The sequence below is a fragment of the Chaetomium globosum genome, genomic scaffold, assembly GCF_000143365.1.
Source record: "Chaetomium globosum CBS 148.51 scaffold_4 genomic scaffold, whole genome shotgun sequence".
In the NCBI taxonomy this organism is placed as follows: Eukaryota; Fungi; Ascomycota; class Sordariomycetes; order Sordariales; family Chaetomiaceae; genus Chaetomium; species Chaetomium globosum.
The window spans coordinates 2,088,981-2,104,583 of NT_165979.1; the positions used below are offsets into that span (position 1 = coordinate 2,088,981).

Sequence of the window (15,603 nt, forward strand, 5' to 3'; positions counted from 1 at the left end):
CTCCGCCATCCCCATGACGGCCATCACGGCGCCCTTCGAGCGCGTCAAGGTGATCCTCCAAGTGCAGGGCCAAAAGAAGCTCGCACCCGGCGAAAAGCCCAAGTACGCCGGCGGCGTCGACGTCGTGCGGCAGCTGTACCAGCAGGGCAGCGTGCGGTCCGTGTTTCGCGAGTCGGCGGCCACGCTGGCCCGCGACAGGCCCAGGCTCCGCCGCCTACTTCGCCGCCTACGAGTACATCAAGCGCATGCTCACCCCGCGCGACCCCGTCACCGGCGAGCCCAGCGGCAAGCTCAGCCTGCCGGCGGTCACCTGCGCGGGCGCCGCGGCGGGCGTGGCCATGTGGATTCCCGTGTTCCCGATCGATACGGTCAAGAGTCGGCTGCAGACGGCCGAGGGAAATGTGACGATTGGGGGGGTGGTCAGGGGGTTGTATGCGAAGGGGGGGTACAAGGCGTTTTTCCCGGGCTTTGGGCCCGCGCTGGCAAGAGCGGTGCCGGCGAATGCGGCGACGTTTTTGGGGGTCGAGTTGGCGCACCAGGCTATGAATAAGGCGTTTAACTGAGGGGAGGGCGTTGGGTTGTCGGTGTGGGTTGCGCGCTGATAGACTGGCGTGTGGTTTTACTCTGATGGGCCGGCATTTTCTGTTAGGGATACCTCGTTCTGCAAGGGATTTCGCATGCCGAAGAGAGCGGGAGGAGTTTGGGTTCCTATTTGAGCATTAGATTTGAGGCATTACTCTGCTTTTGGTCCGTTTCATGTTGTCTTTGCAGTTGTTTGTTCTAGGGCGCATTAAACCACGGCAAAAACTGGCTGGGCTAGATCTGTAACATAGACTACATACATCAGTGGTAACGGTAGGGCTACTATGACCACCCGCCCAGATACGAATACTGAGTGATAACCATGACAACCCCCTTCCGTCACCCATCCCCCACACCACCCTCTCCTCTCTCTCATCAACTCAAAAACTTCCCCCCACACGCACCACACACCCCCTCCCCCACAAGCCGCCTCACCTCCTCCCGCCTCCCCGGGTCGGGCATCTTGGCGACGAGCACCTCGGCGCGCATCGTGCGCAGGCCGCACGCACCGCAACTGCGTGTGGCCCCGGGCGTCTGCACCGCCAACCCCGATGTCGCACACGTCCCGAAAAAGTGCCCGTGCCGGCACCCGCTGAGCCCGCCGCGCCGCTGGTCCATGGCCGCGCCGCAGAGGTCGCACTTTTGGGTTGCTTGGGCGGGAGCGAAGAGGGAGCGGAGGTAGTTTTTAGTGTTGGGGGTGGAGGTGGAGGTCGGAGGTGGGGAGGAGGATGAGGTTGTTGTGGTGTTGGTGGCGGTGGTGTGGGTGGGGTGGTAGTGCACGCCGGGAACTTCGGGGCCGCCACCGTAGAGGTTTTCGAACAGTTTGGCTTCGGTTGTTAGGTGGTTGTAGTGGTCAGGGTTGACCACCGCAGTGTGGTTTTTCGGACTCATGTCCATCACTTGCGGGTCGATTGGGTAGCCGTAGTCGATCTGTGACGCCTGCGCCGTTTGACGCTGACGCCGGGACTTGTGGCCAAACATCACAGTAGACCTCACCGTATGCCAGCCACCGCGCTCGGGTCTCTGTGTGCTGTGGTTGCTGGCGAGGACCGCGGCGACACCGCCCCCGGGGGAGAGGGTCAGGCCGTGGAGACGGTAGCGATGGGGGTGGATCTCGGGGATCTCGAGGATCGTGGCTTTGGCACTATCAACCACTTCGTCTTCATCCCCGAGAGAGTCAAGGTCGCCATCCATATCGAGGTCATCTTCTTCATCCTCAGACTCCGAACCAGAGCCCTCCGATCCACTGTCGTCGTAGTTTCGTGTTAGGTGCATATCGACGGGGACTCGGACTTCCAGTTTCTGCGCAATGGTACGGACCCATTGCGGTCGGGGATCTGTTGCGGGATCATTAGAAGTAGGGAGATTCGTTTGATACCAATCATGAGTGGTGGCCGTAGCGGACAGGCGGATGAGTGTGTATAGCGGAGTCAACGTTGGGTTGACAAGGTCAGGCGGGTGAATGACAAGGTCTGCAAGCATTAGCGAACCCGAAAATTCCTCCTAGAATCCGGCCCATACCGGCAATAGGATTTTGTGACGCATACTCCGCGTCCTCGTGATAAACGGTGTGGCAGTCCCAAACGCTGTGTTTCTCCGTTTTGTGACTCGCCCCCCCCAAGGAGATTCACCTCGAATTGCTTGAGGTCGAACCCAGTGGCAATTAGTCCTCTGCAAGAAGTGATGGGGCCTTGCGTCCATATCTACCAAATTGTGTTGTTAGCATGGAAGTTGGATATCCGTCAACCAGGCAGCTTACAGCATCCTCAAACTCAACGAACGCGTCGACCGAAAGGTGCACGCACATGCCGTGGATGTCCTCGGACCCGACTTCCAGGCTTGGAAGCTCGCCTCTAGCCCAGGGCTCCTTGACTGTGACGGTTCGGAAACCAACGTAGCCTCGGTCAATAAAAGAAAGCGCACAGGTGCGAGAGCCGTTGGCTTGGAGCCAGGGTCCCCATCTTAGACCAAACGAAGTACCGAAGGGGACAAAGTCTGGGTCCAGCGGCTGACGGAGAGTGTTAACGCGTAGTAGTATTTGATTAGGAGCGGGCAACTCACGTTTGTTGTTTTATGAGGCCCTTGCGCCTTGAAACGTGCGATCTCACGCACCAACCAAACGACGTTCTCCCGGGGTTCTGTTTGGAACGAGAAACCCCCCTTGGGACCGGTGTCATCCGCCACAAAAATACATTGTACACTGATGATAGCCACCTCGTTCAAGTCGTTGATGGTGGCAAGCAAGGCTTGGCCAGGCGCAACCTCGCGGGCCCATGCGAAGCCGCGAAGGTACTCGCTGATTTCAGTCTGCTGACCCGGAACGATCAAGCGCTCGCCGACACCCCAAAGAACGACCCATGAGTTGAGTTCGCGGCGCTGGAGCATCCCCTCGTTGGCGCGCGGCAAGATATTTGCAAACTCGCTACCATCTCCGAAAATAGTGAGCGTCCCCGAGCCCGTCAAGACGGCCAGAACAGGGCGGCGATTGACCCCCAGGCCAGACGGAGACCAGCCGATGCCCACAACGTGGTTCATGCTGCTTCCAACTCCGGTGATGGGCCCATAGCCAGCACCGTAGGGCCGGTTGGTACCCAAACCGGTGCCCTGGTCGTCTTCATCATCTTCCGAATCGTAGGCGTCTTCGGAGCCCGCAGAGTCGTCGTTGCTGTCGGCGTCCGCAACATCAGCATCGGCCGCGCCTTCGTAAGGAAAGCGAATATCTTGAGCCGCGAAGAGTTCCCGGTTGACGCGCGGATCTAACGGCGGGAAAGACACGGGCATGTGCTTGCTGCCCTCGGAATACTGAGCGCGAAGGGCTTGATGGTTGTATTTCCTTGGGCCTCCATTCTCGTCTTCTTCTTCATCCGAGGAGTCATCCTCAGCCCCATATTGCTGGCCATTAATACGGGCTTTTAGCTTTTCTCGGCGTTTGGAGAAATCGGGGAACTCTGGGACAAAGACATGGACAGAGTCGTCGGCGGTGACGGCGAGGTCGCCATCGCATGAGAATTGGATTGCGCGTTTGACGAGTGGCCGTGAGTTGACAGTGATTTCCCGAAGTGGGAGAAACTTATGGCTTCTTGTTAGTGAATTGGACAAGGAAGAGGCAGCAGCTGCGAGGGTCGTCAGTGACACTAGGTTTCATGTCGAAAGGTTGCTAATGAGCCATGTACCATCTCATAAAACCAAACCCGGCGAACGATACCCCGAATATAAAACAACCAATCCAACCGTCCAAAAAACGATATTTAAGGTTGTGCTAGAACGGTTTGAGTGGGATGAAATAAAGAATGACCACGCACCTTCTGCTTATTGGGTTTTGAAGTTACTGTGCTCATTTCGAAGGAATATTACCATGCGCAGGTCAAATCGGTGCACTGGGATGATGACACAAAACCTGGTGCATTGTCGGTGCAAGAGTCGAGGTTGTCAGTGCAGCTGCAGGAAACGGTGTTGAAAGAAAACGACCAGCCAGTTCCACATCAACAACAACGTTGAGTGTAACCCTAACCCCCATCAGTTGTTGGCCCTTCACCACACCACACCACCACTTACACTGCAGTGCAAGCCCATCTTCAACTCATATTTCGGTTTAGCTCTTTGTCTTGGTGGCCGCTCACGATATTGCGCTTGGTTGACTTTTGACGGCAAATAACGTGGGCGGGGGACTCGGCATCCACGAATAGGTCTCTGGGCTTAGATATCAACCCCTGTCGTGGAAGGAATGTGGTTGAAGGGAAGGGAGTGGATAGGTTCACTGTAACCAATGAACTTGATAATAATGATTGTATGTAATTATTTGTTGAAATGCAAACCGTCTGTCATTACCCCTTACCTCCCCGACCCTTCAAGAAGCGAGCTTAACCCCCAAAGCGCCGTGCACCCGGCAACAGCGGCCGCCCCGAGGATTTTCTTGGTCCACCAGTTCTCGTCTGTTAGCGGCTTGGCAAACTGCACCTTCTTCTGCTTGGGCGATGTCGTCTCAGCCTCTCCACTGACATTCTTCTTCAGCGCAGTTTCCTCTTCCTCGGCTTTTCGATGCAGCGCCGCGATCGTCCGGCTGAGCGCGAGTATATCCTCATCCAAAGCCGTTGTATTCTTAGCCGCGTCAACTTCGACGTTCTGTACGTTTCCAAAAAAGTCCGTGACGAGCCGCTTCCGTGCTGCCTCGGCGCCGCCACGAAACAAATCGTAGCGGACGCCCGCGTGGGAGTGGATCTTCTCGAACGTGTAGCTGTCAAACAGGTCGCCTACCGTCTTCTTGCTACTCGTATCGCGTACCTCGGTCTCGAGAAACTCCAGGTTGTAGTATGTGTAGCGGTCGATGACGGCGACGCCGATGTCGTTGTCGGCGTGGTGCGAGTACGACGATTGATCAAGCTCGGAGGAGCCGGTGGCAATGATATTGGGCGAGTAGAGTTTGCTGTACATGGTATTGGCCTGGCAGGTATCGATCATGAAGAGAATTTCGTTGTATCTGCCAAGGTCAGTTACGGTATTCCCCGAGAAGGAGAGCTCGCGACTTACCTCTTCTTCTCCCACATCTGCTCGAATGCGTCGGCAAGATCGAAGGCACCGATCTCTTCAGCATCCTGAAACTTGAGGAACTCGTTCCCGCCGTGACCCGTCATGTACACGAGGATATTGCTTCGGTCGTCCGTCAAGAGCCTCTTGCTGCGCGGCATCTCCTCCCCAACACGGTCTGTTAGCAACCGGATGAAGTTCTCCACCGTGACTTCGTATCCCCTGTAATCCACCTCGATGTTGTCCCCATACAAGTCGACGGCGCGGTCGGCGTTAGAGTAGACTGTCCCAGGGAAGGCGTTGCGTGGGTTGCAGGCCATGTCGTCGGGGAGCATGAGGATAATTTGCGAATCGGGAATCCCTAGCCGCTTGACAGTGCGGTACATGGACAAGACATTCGCCAGATGCCGGTAGTTGAACCAAAATCGTGAGGTGCAGACTAGCACTGCCCAGTTGCTCGTGTGTTCGGCCCCAACGAGCGCCGCGGGCGCCAGGACGGTCGCGGCCAGCAAGGCCGGGAGGCCGAAGAGACCAGAGAGCTTCATCTTGGTCGTCGCAAGAGTGGTAAAAGGAGTGGCTTGTCGGCTTAGGGGTGAAAGGCGTCACCTGAGCGCGCTGCTCTCCATCGATTGCGCCGGTTCGATTCGCGCGTTGGTTCGGTCTGGTTTGTCATCGACACAGGGGTTGACAGGCGCAGCCGTTGCGCTGGGCCAGATCACTTTAGCGGTTACATAAGCGGCCCCTGGCCGATCCCGGGGAATGAGCTGGATCGGCAATTCTTTCCGACACAAACCCATCGGCTCCTCTTTCCGGCCCGCCCCCCGCCGAACAAGCATCCATGCAGGCCGCAGACGAGCGAGCATGTGACAGCTTGCAACCGTCGAAGGGCATGCACGTCGGTTGACGCCGGCTTGCGTTCTGCCTGCCAGCCCAGGCCAAAACAAGGAAAAACGGTAACACACGGTAACATTCGATCTACAGAATCACTGCATCTCCTTGCCTTTCCATGAGCTGATGTTGTCACGCAGTCGTAAGGTGGCTCAGTGCTCAATGAAACAGAATGGGCCCAACGCCATTTATTCGTGCCTGGGTGACGTTACCGTGGTGTACACGGCATACAGATCTGGAATTGGTACCAAAACTCAAAGGGATTATCGTAGAGTACATAGTTAAAAGATGCTGGAGTTCATCAAAGCAGCCATTATAACTCAAATGATGACCACTCAACAAAGCAAGAAAAATTACGTACATAGTTAGGGAGGAAGAGAATGAGCGCCGACAGTTTGGATCCGGCGAGGAGACGGACAGAAGCGGGCCCACCTACAGATTACTGATGTCGCATTTTGAACCCCTGCTACAGTCCCTGCCGCATCAGCAGCTTCCCCCGCCATCCCCCGCGCTGCGCCCATCACCAACGCAAGTGGCCGCGAAAGCATCGACCTACGAGGTGCGCGTGACTTGATCATACTTCGTTGGCCGTTTCTTCATCATTCATAGTCTAAGAAGCTTAAAGCGGCCCATCTTGAACTCCCACCCATCCTCCTCGACCAAATCCCACCCCACTGCAATCACAGAACAACTTCCTCCGCAGTCGCAGTGACGGCAATCGCCGCAAACAGCCCATCTTTTTTGTGTGACGCGACCAAGCTGAATAGCACGGTTTCCCTCCGCACTTGAAGCTGAGGATCCATTCTTCTACTCGACCCTTCTTCCTCAATTCGCCGACCGTCTTGTTCCCTACAAAATTAGTACCACGATGGGGCGCCCTCCAGCGTACCTTTTTGTCGTCAGGTAACCAAATCCACGACTCCAAAAGCAACACCTCCGTTGGCCGGTACCGCGCCGTAGATCTAGGGTTTAACAAGTCTGCAGACACGGCTATCGACTTGATGCCGCCGACAAACAATGGCATCTCTCATCCCCAACACCCTACGACCCGCCTCTGACGTACAGCGGCTGGCAGCAAGCAAAGAGTTTGGGTTCCAGGATCGCGTCGATAATACGGGAGAGGGTCCAAGAAGATGAGCGTGCCGGGAGCCAAAATACCGACGCCGCGGTAAAGCCGAAACGCAAAAGATACGAGGTTGTTCTACACAGTTCGCCATTTCTGCGATGCATCCAAACCTCAATTGCCATCAGTGCAGGGCTCGCCCAGGATTCAGCTCCATTCGAGTCCCCGAGTTCCTCTGAAACTACGTCTCCTACTCGGACCTCCCCCACAGACGGCCGACCCAAGCCGACGCTCGTTACAAATCTCGGCTCCAGTGCCAATATCCGAAAGTCTGTGCTGCGGCTGGATGCGTTTCTTGGTGAATGGCTCTCGCCGAGCTATTTCGAGTTCATCACGCCACCACCCGAGTCCGTCATGATGTTGGCCAGCGCCAAGGCCGACCTCCTCCGTCGCGAAGACTATACCCATTACCCAAACTCTGTTTCGCACCACCATTCCAGCTCCCAAGGGCAACTCTGGAGCCCATCAGCCCGGGAGAGCTCCGCTTCTCCGTTTAGCAGCGGCCAGAAAGAGGAATTTGGCTCCATGACAAACCTGGCTGCTTCCCCGGCGACTGGTTCAAGCGCCGGCGGCCAGAGAAACCGCCAGGCGCGAGAAGAAACTGGCTATGTCTCGCCCGTTCCCCATTATGCTATTAGCAGCAACAACAATATCCCGATAGGATATGTTTCACATGCTCGGGATGCTTGCGTTATGGTTGACTACCAATGGCATTCTACACGCAGCTTGCTGGATTGGGGGGACGGCGGGTCTTACCCCGAAGAATGGGCAGCCATGCACAAGCGGTTCCGTGCCGGCGCCCAAAGCCTAGTGGATTGGTATTCGACGGCAGATAGGCCAACCCGGCCGGTCACCAAAAGTGTGAGGTCCGAACCCGACAATGAGTCAAACGATGAGGATGTCGAAGTCGAATCTATCGTCATTATGGTCTCCCACGGAGCCGGCTGCAATGCTTTGATCGGCGCCATAACTCACCAGCCTGTTTTGATGGATGTTGGCATGGCATCTCTCACGATGGCGGTCCGCAAGCCGGTTACAGAAAGCTTGGGCTCCCTCAAAGAATCCGGGGCGACGCCACCCGTCCACGAGCTCTACGATCTCAAGCTATTCGCCAATACCGACCACTTGCGATCTCCTACAGATACTCCAACTAATTCAAGGGCTCCTATCCTTCCAGGAACCCCGAACGGCATCCGGGGGCGCCACGCATCATTCTCCACGTCTACAAACTTCTCATGGCACGACGGGCCGGGGAGGATTAGCTCATCTGGAGACTCTGGTTTAGGGGGCTTTCGACAGGGTCTTAAAAATGACTCACCCGTTCCTCGGCTCTCTTTCGCTGTAAGCACTGGGGGTATCACTGTTGGAAGCGGCGTGACGTCTTTTTCAGCGACGCGGCCGTCAAATCTATCACGTATTGGCAGTAGCGGTCTGTGGTCGCCCATTGCAGACGAAGACGAAGAGGACGACGGCCCTGCCTTTAACTTTGGTGGGAATTTTGGAAAGAAGCCGGCAACAACGGTGGCTCCGGCGGCCGCTTCCAGTCCCGCGCCAGAACCCAAACTCACACCAAGTACCACCACCCAAACCACGAATGGAAGCGCCATTGTCGACGCCTCACCAAGCGGTGGACCAATCAATGAGCGTTCGCCGAAGCCTGAGCGGGAGCAGCTCGGCGCGGGAACTGGGGGGCTTTGGGGCACACCACGGCCGCCTGACGACGCGGACCGTTTCCGGGATGTCACCGCCTCGAAGCGCCGATGGACAGTCAGCGATCGCAGGGGACTCTAGTTTCGGAGATCAAGGCTGCTCGGTCGTTACTCTAGGAGTGGCCTTTTATACGGATTGGGGTCCAATGGGTAATATTGTGGATAATTTTTTGGCTTTGAAAGGAGATCATAAGCGACGTGTTTGTCAAGATACCAACGGGGAGAACTGGAGGAGACCAAGAAAAGTACGCTGGCCCGCTCCCCTCGCATATGGATTAAGGCGTACATCGGGTCAAATCACGAAATAGGTGGCAATTCTGGCGTCTCACCACCATAGTCTGTGCAGTAGTGAAAATTGAGCAACATTGCTATTTCCCCTCTTGCTCTCAGGTGAACACCGATCTCGAACTCAGCGACTAACCTCGGCCTGTCTCCGCTAGCCATCTATCCGCAAGGTGATTGCTGACCAACAAAATATTACTTCTCCCAGTTCACCCGAAATGGCAAATCACCTGATATCTCCCGGCAACCGCCGGCGTTTGATCGACACGGCCCAGGGCCGGGATCGTTGTATACCGCAGTCAGAAGCAGTAAGCTTCCAGAAGCCTCGTCCTGTTCCATTTTACCGGCCGGCCCTCTGCGACGAGCGACGGCGCAGGCTGAACGGGAGAGTTACTGGCGGCTGTGGCTAGCCGATGTGAAGAACTGCAATGTCGGGTTGACTGGACAGTTTGTGGGCATATTAAAAGCCTGGCGAGCCCGGTTGGCTAGAAAATATGTGTGTTGGTTGGGCCTTAGAAAGTTGTAGAAAAGAATGGCATTGGTATCATATCATCATCTCATCTTCCTCCAAAAATGATTGAACAACTCCATATCAGTCCCACCGGACACAAAATCATCCATATCAGCCAGTGAGTGAGTGACCACTCACCGATCCCATCCCAGCCCCAGAACGCCCCCCAACCCCTATCACAAACCACGCACACACACACACACCCACCTCCCATCCCATCCCATTCCACCCCCCTAATCCAAATCAAAAAAACTCCCCGTCCCACTCCTTCAACCCCTCCAAATCCACCAACCCCATTACCCTTCCATCCCACCTCCTCACGCCCTCCCCCCACAGCCACCACACCGCCCCCACCACCGCCGCCACCACCACCTGCACCACGCCCACCGCCAGACAGAACCCGCGCAGCCCGTCCCACCACCACACGGCGTTGGGCACGCCCATGACGAACGCCCCCGCGGCCACCGCCCGCCAGCACGCCACGGCCGCTGTCATGTCGGCGGTGTTGCGCGTGGCCGAGGCGAGGTTGGCGCTCGTGAAGGAGGTGCTGGCGCGGATGAGCGGGGGCGCGGTGGCGTCGAGGAGGGAGGCACCGGCGGCCAGGAGGCCGAGGAGGAAGGAGAGGGCGGGGAGGTTGGCCGCGCGGGGCGAGGTAGTTGAGTGCGGAGGAGGAGATGGGGTGGTGAGGTGGGGCTGGTGGGTAGGTGTGATGGTGTCTGGGGTCGGGGAGAGGGAGGGTTCTGGTTGTGGTGGGGGGGGTCATGGCGTCGTTGAGATGGAGGCCGAAGGTGAGGATGCCAATGAAGGCGAGGACGGTGCCTTGCTGCAAAGGGCGAGCATGTGGGTTTTGGGGGTGAAGCGGGTTTGCCCAGCGGGGGGCGAGGGCTGGGAGGGCGACTGCGGCGGCTGAAAGCAGGAACGGGGCGAGGAAGAGGGCACCAATGGTTGCTGGGTTGAGGTCGAAGGGGAGGGGAGAGAAAAGGAGGGAGATGGAAGCAACGAGGCCCCAGAGGGAGGCGTGAGGGAGGATGGAGACGATAGCAAGGAGGGTTGCTGTGGGCGTGATGAAGGCCCGCGGAGCTTGGAGGAGGATGGTGAGGTCGGCAGGGCTGTGGTAGGCGTACGGCTTGAGCTTGACAACATAGTCGGCAATGGTTTCGAGGGAGAGAGAGCGGAGTGTTGTGGGGGCCAGGGAAGCTTTGAACTGGCTCGTGGCTGTGGCGGGTGTTTCTGGGAATGCGAGGCTCCGGTTAAACGCTGTTTCTGGGGCCCCGAGGGAAATGGCGGGTACGGCAACGACAAAAAAGGCGCTGAGGATCGTGGGTTGCAGACTAAAACCGACCGAGCCTTGAGAGGCAACGCCGCCGATCAACGGCGGCCCCCAGGTTGTCATTACGGCAACGGTCGAGTGTATGGCGATGCGAATGCTGCGCTCATGCTCCTGAACGCCATCAGACGATGAGAACGTAAACAGTGGAGGGGTTTTCTCTTACAAAGTAAGTGTCCTGGATCGATCCCAGAACAAGGGTGTCAAAAGCACCCCAACCCAGCCCTTGAAATATCCTAGCAGCCATGCACTGACTATAGCTGGTTGCAACATTGGTACTCCAAACTGTGCCGATAAACATGAGCAGCAGAGAGACCAAATAAAGAGGCCTTTTCCCACATATCCTCGATGCCACGAGGCAGGCCATACCAGTCAAGGCCGAAACAATTAGTGGCACACCAGTCAAGGCGGCAACAGCCGTATAAGAAGCTTGGTATCCCTGAGCGAGCTGGGTATTAACTGTCATAAACATCGTCTTCGTCACGCCGGTCATGGCAACCATCATCAACAGCGAGTAAAAGTTGAGCTCCTTCCTCCATCTGGACCAGTTCTGCAAACTGTCAGCATTAATCACGATAGGTTCCGAGGCTGGACATACCAGTGGATCATTTGGATCATTGCTGGGTTGTGGTACCAGTTCAACACGACCATATTTCCCTTGGCCGTACTTGATAGGCCTCTTCGAGGAGTCCGATATCCAAGAGAGCCGTTTTGACGACAAGGGATATCTGGAAGATATTGTCGTCGCAGCAACCTGGCTGGCCGCCGTCCCCGGTCGAGTTGGCGGGTTCATCCCTAGAGGTGCTTGTGGCTTGAATGGTGGTGACCTTGACGGCTGCGGAGCCTTGGGGCTTTGCGGCTTTGTCGTCGGTCTTGGTGGCAGTGGTCTATTAGGTGGCTCGGATGGGCTATCCAAAGGAGCCGAGGGGTTCGGCCTTAACAACGCTGGAGGCGGAGGCAGGTCCTTTGCTGGGGGCGTTGGTGGAACGGTCATGTTCGGTCCCCTTCGAATCTCCCCCATGTTTTCATCGTCTCCAGAAGGAGGTATCCCGACCCTCAACTCTTTCTCAGGGTCCCCGCCCGTTCCCACAAAGTCCATAATAGCGACCGGAGACACCTCAACTCACAGAGGAGATGCGATCTGGGAAACGAATGGCATCTGTCGTGCCCAGCAGACGAGACGAAGGTCGGTTGAAGCCTCAATGAGGGAAGCCAGGGGCAGGGACGAGGGTATGTATCAACATTAAAAGAACGACTGCACCGCAGTTGTGGGGGGCATGGGGGCCAATTAGACAAGCATTGACCTCAGCAATCAGATACGCAAGGACTGCGGTAGTGGAACACTGCCGTGACTGCGTTGATCAACCAGCCCAAAAGCCACGAGGAGAGAACCCTCGTCTACCAGAATGAGAGCCATGGTCGATCATCTGCACGAGGGACGTCCTTGGCGGTGACGATGACTGCGTGCTCGAAAAGAAACGTGATTGCTGACTTAGCCCGAAGCATAAAGCAGGGGAACAGGATCACTCTGGACCCGGAAGCCATCACAACCCTCGCTCATGCGTCTGGGGTGGATCTGAGGACAGGGAGTGGTGCACCGGAAGCCAGATCTCGGGCCCGCCACCAGCTACTGGCCACTCGGATTGCACGAGGTCGACGATGGGGTCGCATCCACGGTCCACAGCTGGTCATGTCCCGGTTGGATGGTACGGTGATCAGGCCCGCTCTGACCCGTCACGTCGAGTTTTCTCAACCCGGGCGACGCAAACTCGCAGAAGCGAGCGCAGGGGCCAGCAAGAGGCTGAAACTTCAGGTGACGCAGAGGGGTTGGCGCAGGTACATTTGTCGTTTTCGGCCGTTACACTAAGTACGGCAGAGGAGCCCGCCGAGATTGCTCTCAATGACCTTCGAGATCGTATAACTTGTTATATTTTAGGTGCAACTCACGATTTTGGTCTCACGCAGAGCCGCCTTCCCTAAACTGAAGGGCTGTGTGTGCTCTTTGTAGGGCTGAGGGACCCCGCGAAGCAAGGGTAAGTGGGGGAGGGGCTGGGGGGTTAGTGGGGCTGCATGGGATTCGGCTTCTTCCGGGTTAGCTCGTGGGTTCCATGTTGTTTGATGGTGCCTCCTGACAATTGCATCATGCGAGCCCACTGCCCGTTCGTGTCCATTGGAAGAGTTTGTGACCGCGCTCGCTGCGCTTACGCCGCAAGCCTCCCAACAAGACGCGCCCTCACCGCCAGATACCGTGCAGATGTTCAACAATCACCGTTGCTTCCTCCAGTCGGCACATGGTCTCGACCTTTCATCGGAGCTGAACCGAGACTCGTAGCCCCGAGGGTCTGCGTCGGACGCAGCCATCCCTGCTTCGGACCGGCGTCCGATCTTGCGCGAGATGGGACGGTTGTGCAAAAAAGGAAGAAAAAGCTGCACGGACAGAGTACTATTCCCGATGCATCAAACTCTGGGTTACAGACCGCCGAAAAGAGTTTGTTCGTAACGTTCGAGGTGCAACGGTGCAACACCTCGGTAGACGAGGGGAACAATCGCCGGTTCACCGGCCTCGTAGTCATGGCTGTTTCGACTTTCCACGTTTCTTGCAACCAGCGGGGTAGTTGTATCCGACCTCCGACCTCTGCTAACCAGGTTTTGGGGATTGGCTACCGACAAATGCATAATACTCGCGATAGCCGGTCACAAAACCGCGGGCGATCAGGCAGCGCTGCAGCCGGCAGCATCTTTCGCCGCATTAACCGCGGGCGGCCTTGAGCCCAAGTTAGAACACAATGCCCGCCATCTCGATTCGATCTTCCGTCTTGCTAACGAGACTGGAAACACGTCACACGTCAGGCGATCCTAAGCCTCAAGAACCACCTTCCATTTGTTGACTGCCCCAAGAAAGCAGCCCGAACCTACCCACAGGCCACCCAACTCCTCTTGAGCCATCTTCAACGAGAGCCTCACAACCGTCCTTGCCGACTGGATATCCTGGGGTTGAGAAACACCGGGAGCAACGTTTGACAGGCCTCCGTGGCTCGAAGGTGGTTTCATAGCCTTGGATGAGCAACAGTACGTAGCCATACTCGGAACGTAGACGCGCGCGACGTTCCCGTGATCTGATTCCCGGTTTTGACGGGCTCGGGAGTTTTCCATTTTCTGTAAACGTCCGCCCCGTTCGATCAGCGGGTCAAACAACAGGCGTCAAGGAAACCTTGGAGGCTCGAAAGGGATCCACATGACGACTACGTCCCAATGCCAGACGGCTGCAAAAATCAACACCGAAACGGCGTTTCTATGCCTTTAGCAAGTGAGCTATGCCCCCACGCCCATGATCGCCTCAACCGGAGGACCCTAGGGGATTGTTTGATCGAGTTTCCCACGCCCAGTCGCGTTAAGAAAAGGGGGGTTGGTGGGGGATGCCGACCTCTCAAAACGATGCAAGAACGATAGCTTTGCCTTCGGCTGCAAAATCCTGCATCTCCGACTTCTCCACCATGAGCAGCAGCGTGGTGGCCCTCACCAGCAGCTCCCCAAACTCAAGCCGGTACGCCACGGGCAACTGCTCGTCGCTGGCTACAAGCACGGGGTGCTGCCCGCGGATGTCCTTCTCAGCCACCCGGAACCGCACCCCAACATCACGCGACGCATCAGCCCACAACACACCATCCTCGTCACCACCCTCACCCTCACCCTCATCCCCACCACCCCCATCCCCACCGCCACCGCCCCCTTCCTCCTCCTCCTCCTCTTCCTCCTGTCCCTGTCCCGCCTCCCCCGCCTCTCGTCCCGCACGCTCCCCCCGCCGCCCTCCCGCCGCAGCCCGCTCAGCCAACCAGTCCCTCCACACGCGCAGCACGCCCTCACTCACATTGACATGGCTGCGGAACAGGCCCGGCTTGGGACCCATGCGCACAAGGTTGGTCACGGCGCACAGCTGCGTGAACGACTCGTCGTCGTCGAGGTAGACGTCTGTGGACGGCCGTGGTTCTTCATTATTGGGGGTGGCTGTGGTGGTGGGAGTGGGGGTGAGGTGCCGCCGGAAGCCGCGCGTCGCTCGGCGGGGGCGGTCCTCGTCCTGCTCGACGGGGCGGAAGTGCGCGTATATGCCCGCCAGGCCGCCGGTGCCGCTGGTGCCCCTGGCTGTGGGCTCTGCGCTGGCAAAGCTGTCCGTGCGGAGGTAGTTACAGTAGAGGTAGGGTGTGTACAGCTTCTCGCTTGGGTGATAGCACTCGAGCATCAGCCGCTGGTCTGGTTGGGAGGTGGCGTGGCTCAGGCGTTGTTTGAGGATGCGTAGTGCTATGGAGTAGATGCGGCGGCTGGTTGTGATGAGGGGGAGAAGGGAGGAGGTGGGGAGTTGGGAGAGAATGGAGATGAGTAGCTGTTCGAGGCTGTCAGTGATTCCGTGGTATGGTCCTTATGGACAGCCAGGAGGGTGTTACGGGATTCACGGACCTCGTTGGGGAGGGAATCGAAGGTTTGGGAGTTCTCCATTATGACAGGTAATCCGTAACATAAGATGGTGAAACTTGAAGCTGAGAAGCTAATTCTATGCTCACTCTGGTGTTGTTGAGGCGAAGGGCAGCATGCCGATGATGCATGGAGCGGCAAGACCCACTGAGCCCCACTCTTTCCGTCCGGTCCCGCCGGCACTAAAAGC

The 15,603-nt window shown here is 57.2% G+C and overlaps 7 protein-coding genes across 7 annotated transcripts; 4 read left to right on the top strand and 3 right to left on the bottom strand.

Moving 5' to 3' along the window:
- Positions 1 to 13: 13 nt before the first annotated feature.
- CHGG_04390 (uncharacterized protein) lies at positions 14 to 563 on the top strand (the record flags this gene model as incomplete). Its single annotated transcript, XM_001223603.1, has 2 exons — positions 14 to 102; positions 173 to 563. The coding sequence occupies 2 exons, from the start codon at positions 14 to 16 to the stop codon at positions 561 to 563; spliced, it is 480 nt and encodes a 159-aa protein (XP_001223604.1).
- A 253-nt stretch (positions 564 to 816) lies between these two features.
- On the bottom strand, positions 817 to 4,155 carry CHGG_04391 (uncharacterized protein; the record flags this gene model as incomplete). Its single annotated transcript, XM_001223604.1, has 6 exons — positions 817 to 822; positions 1,018 to 1,828; positions 2,236 to 2,285; positions 2,342 to 2,590; positions 2,644 to 3,651; positions 4,138 to 4,155. The coding sequence occupies 6 exons, from the start codon at positions 4,153 to 4,155 to the stop codon at positions 817 to 819; spliced, it is 2,142 nt and encodes a 713-aa protein (XP_001223605.1).
- Positions 4,156 to 4,413: 258 nt separating this feature from the next.
- Positions 4,414 to 5,651, bottom strand: CHGG_04392 (uncharacterized protein; the record flags this gene model as incomplete). The annotated part of the gene is made up of 2 exons (XM_001223605.1): positions 4,414 to 5,059; positions 5,110 to 5,651. The coding sequence occupies 2 exons, from the start codon at positions 5,649 to 5,651 to the stop codon at positions 4,414 to 4,416; spliced, it is 1,188 nt and encodes a 395-aa protein (XP_001223606.1).
- Positions 5,652 to 6,862: 1,211 nt separating this feature from the next.
- Positions 6,863 to 8,908, top strand: CHGG_04393 (uncharacterized protein; the record flags this gene model as incomplete). Its single annotated transcript, XM_001223606.1, has 2 exons — positions 6,863 to 6,897; positions 6,979 to 8,908. The coding sequence occupies 2 exons, from the start codon at positions 6,863 to 6,865 to the stop codon at positions 8,906 to 8,908; spliced, it is 1,965 nt and encodes a 654-aa protein (XP_001223607.1).
- Positions 8,909 to 9,681: 773 nt separating this feature from the next.
- CHGG_04394 (uncharacterized protein) lies at positions 9,682 to 11,081 on the top strand (the record flags this gene model as incomplete). The annotated part of the gene is made up of 3 exons (XM_001223607.1): positions 9,682 to 9,737; positions 9,956 to 10,319; positions 10,536 to 11,081. The coding sequence occupies 3 exons, from the start codon at positions 9,682 to 9,684 to the stop codon at positions 11,079 to 11,081; spliced, it is 966 nt and encodes a 321-aa protein (XP_001223608.1).
- Positions 11,082 to 11,965: 884 nt separating this feature from the next.
- On the top strand, positions 11,966 to 12,983 carry CHGG_04395 (uncharacterized protein; the record flags this gene model as incomplete). Its single annotated transcript, XM_001223608.1, has 3 exons — positions 11,966 to 12,176; positions 12,460 to 12,861; positions 12,955 to 12,983. The coding sequence occupies 3 exons, from the start codon at positions 11,966 to 11,968 to the stop codon at positions 12,981 to 12,983; spliced, it is 642 nt and encodes a 213-aa protein (XP_001223609.1).
- A 1,390-nt stretch (positions 12,984 to 14,373) lies between these two features.
- Positions 14,374 to 15,437, bottom strand: CHGG_04396 (uncharacterized protein; the record flags this gene model as incomplete). Its single annotated transcript, XM_001223609.1, has 2 exons — positions 14,374 to 15,324; positions 15,399 to 15,437. The coding sequence occupies 2 exons, from the start codon at positions 15,435 to 15,437 to the stop codon at positions 14,374 to 14,376; spliced, it is 990 nt and encodes a 329-aa protein (XP_001223610.1).
- Positions 15,438 to 15,603: the final 166 nt, after the last annotated feature.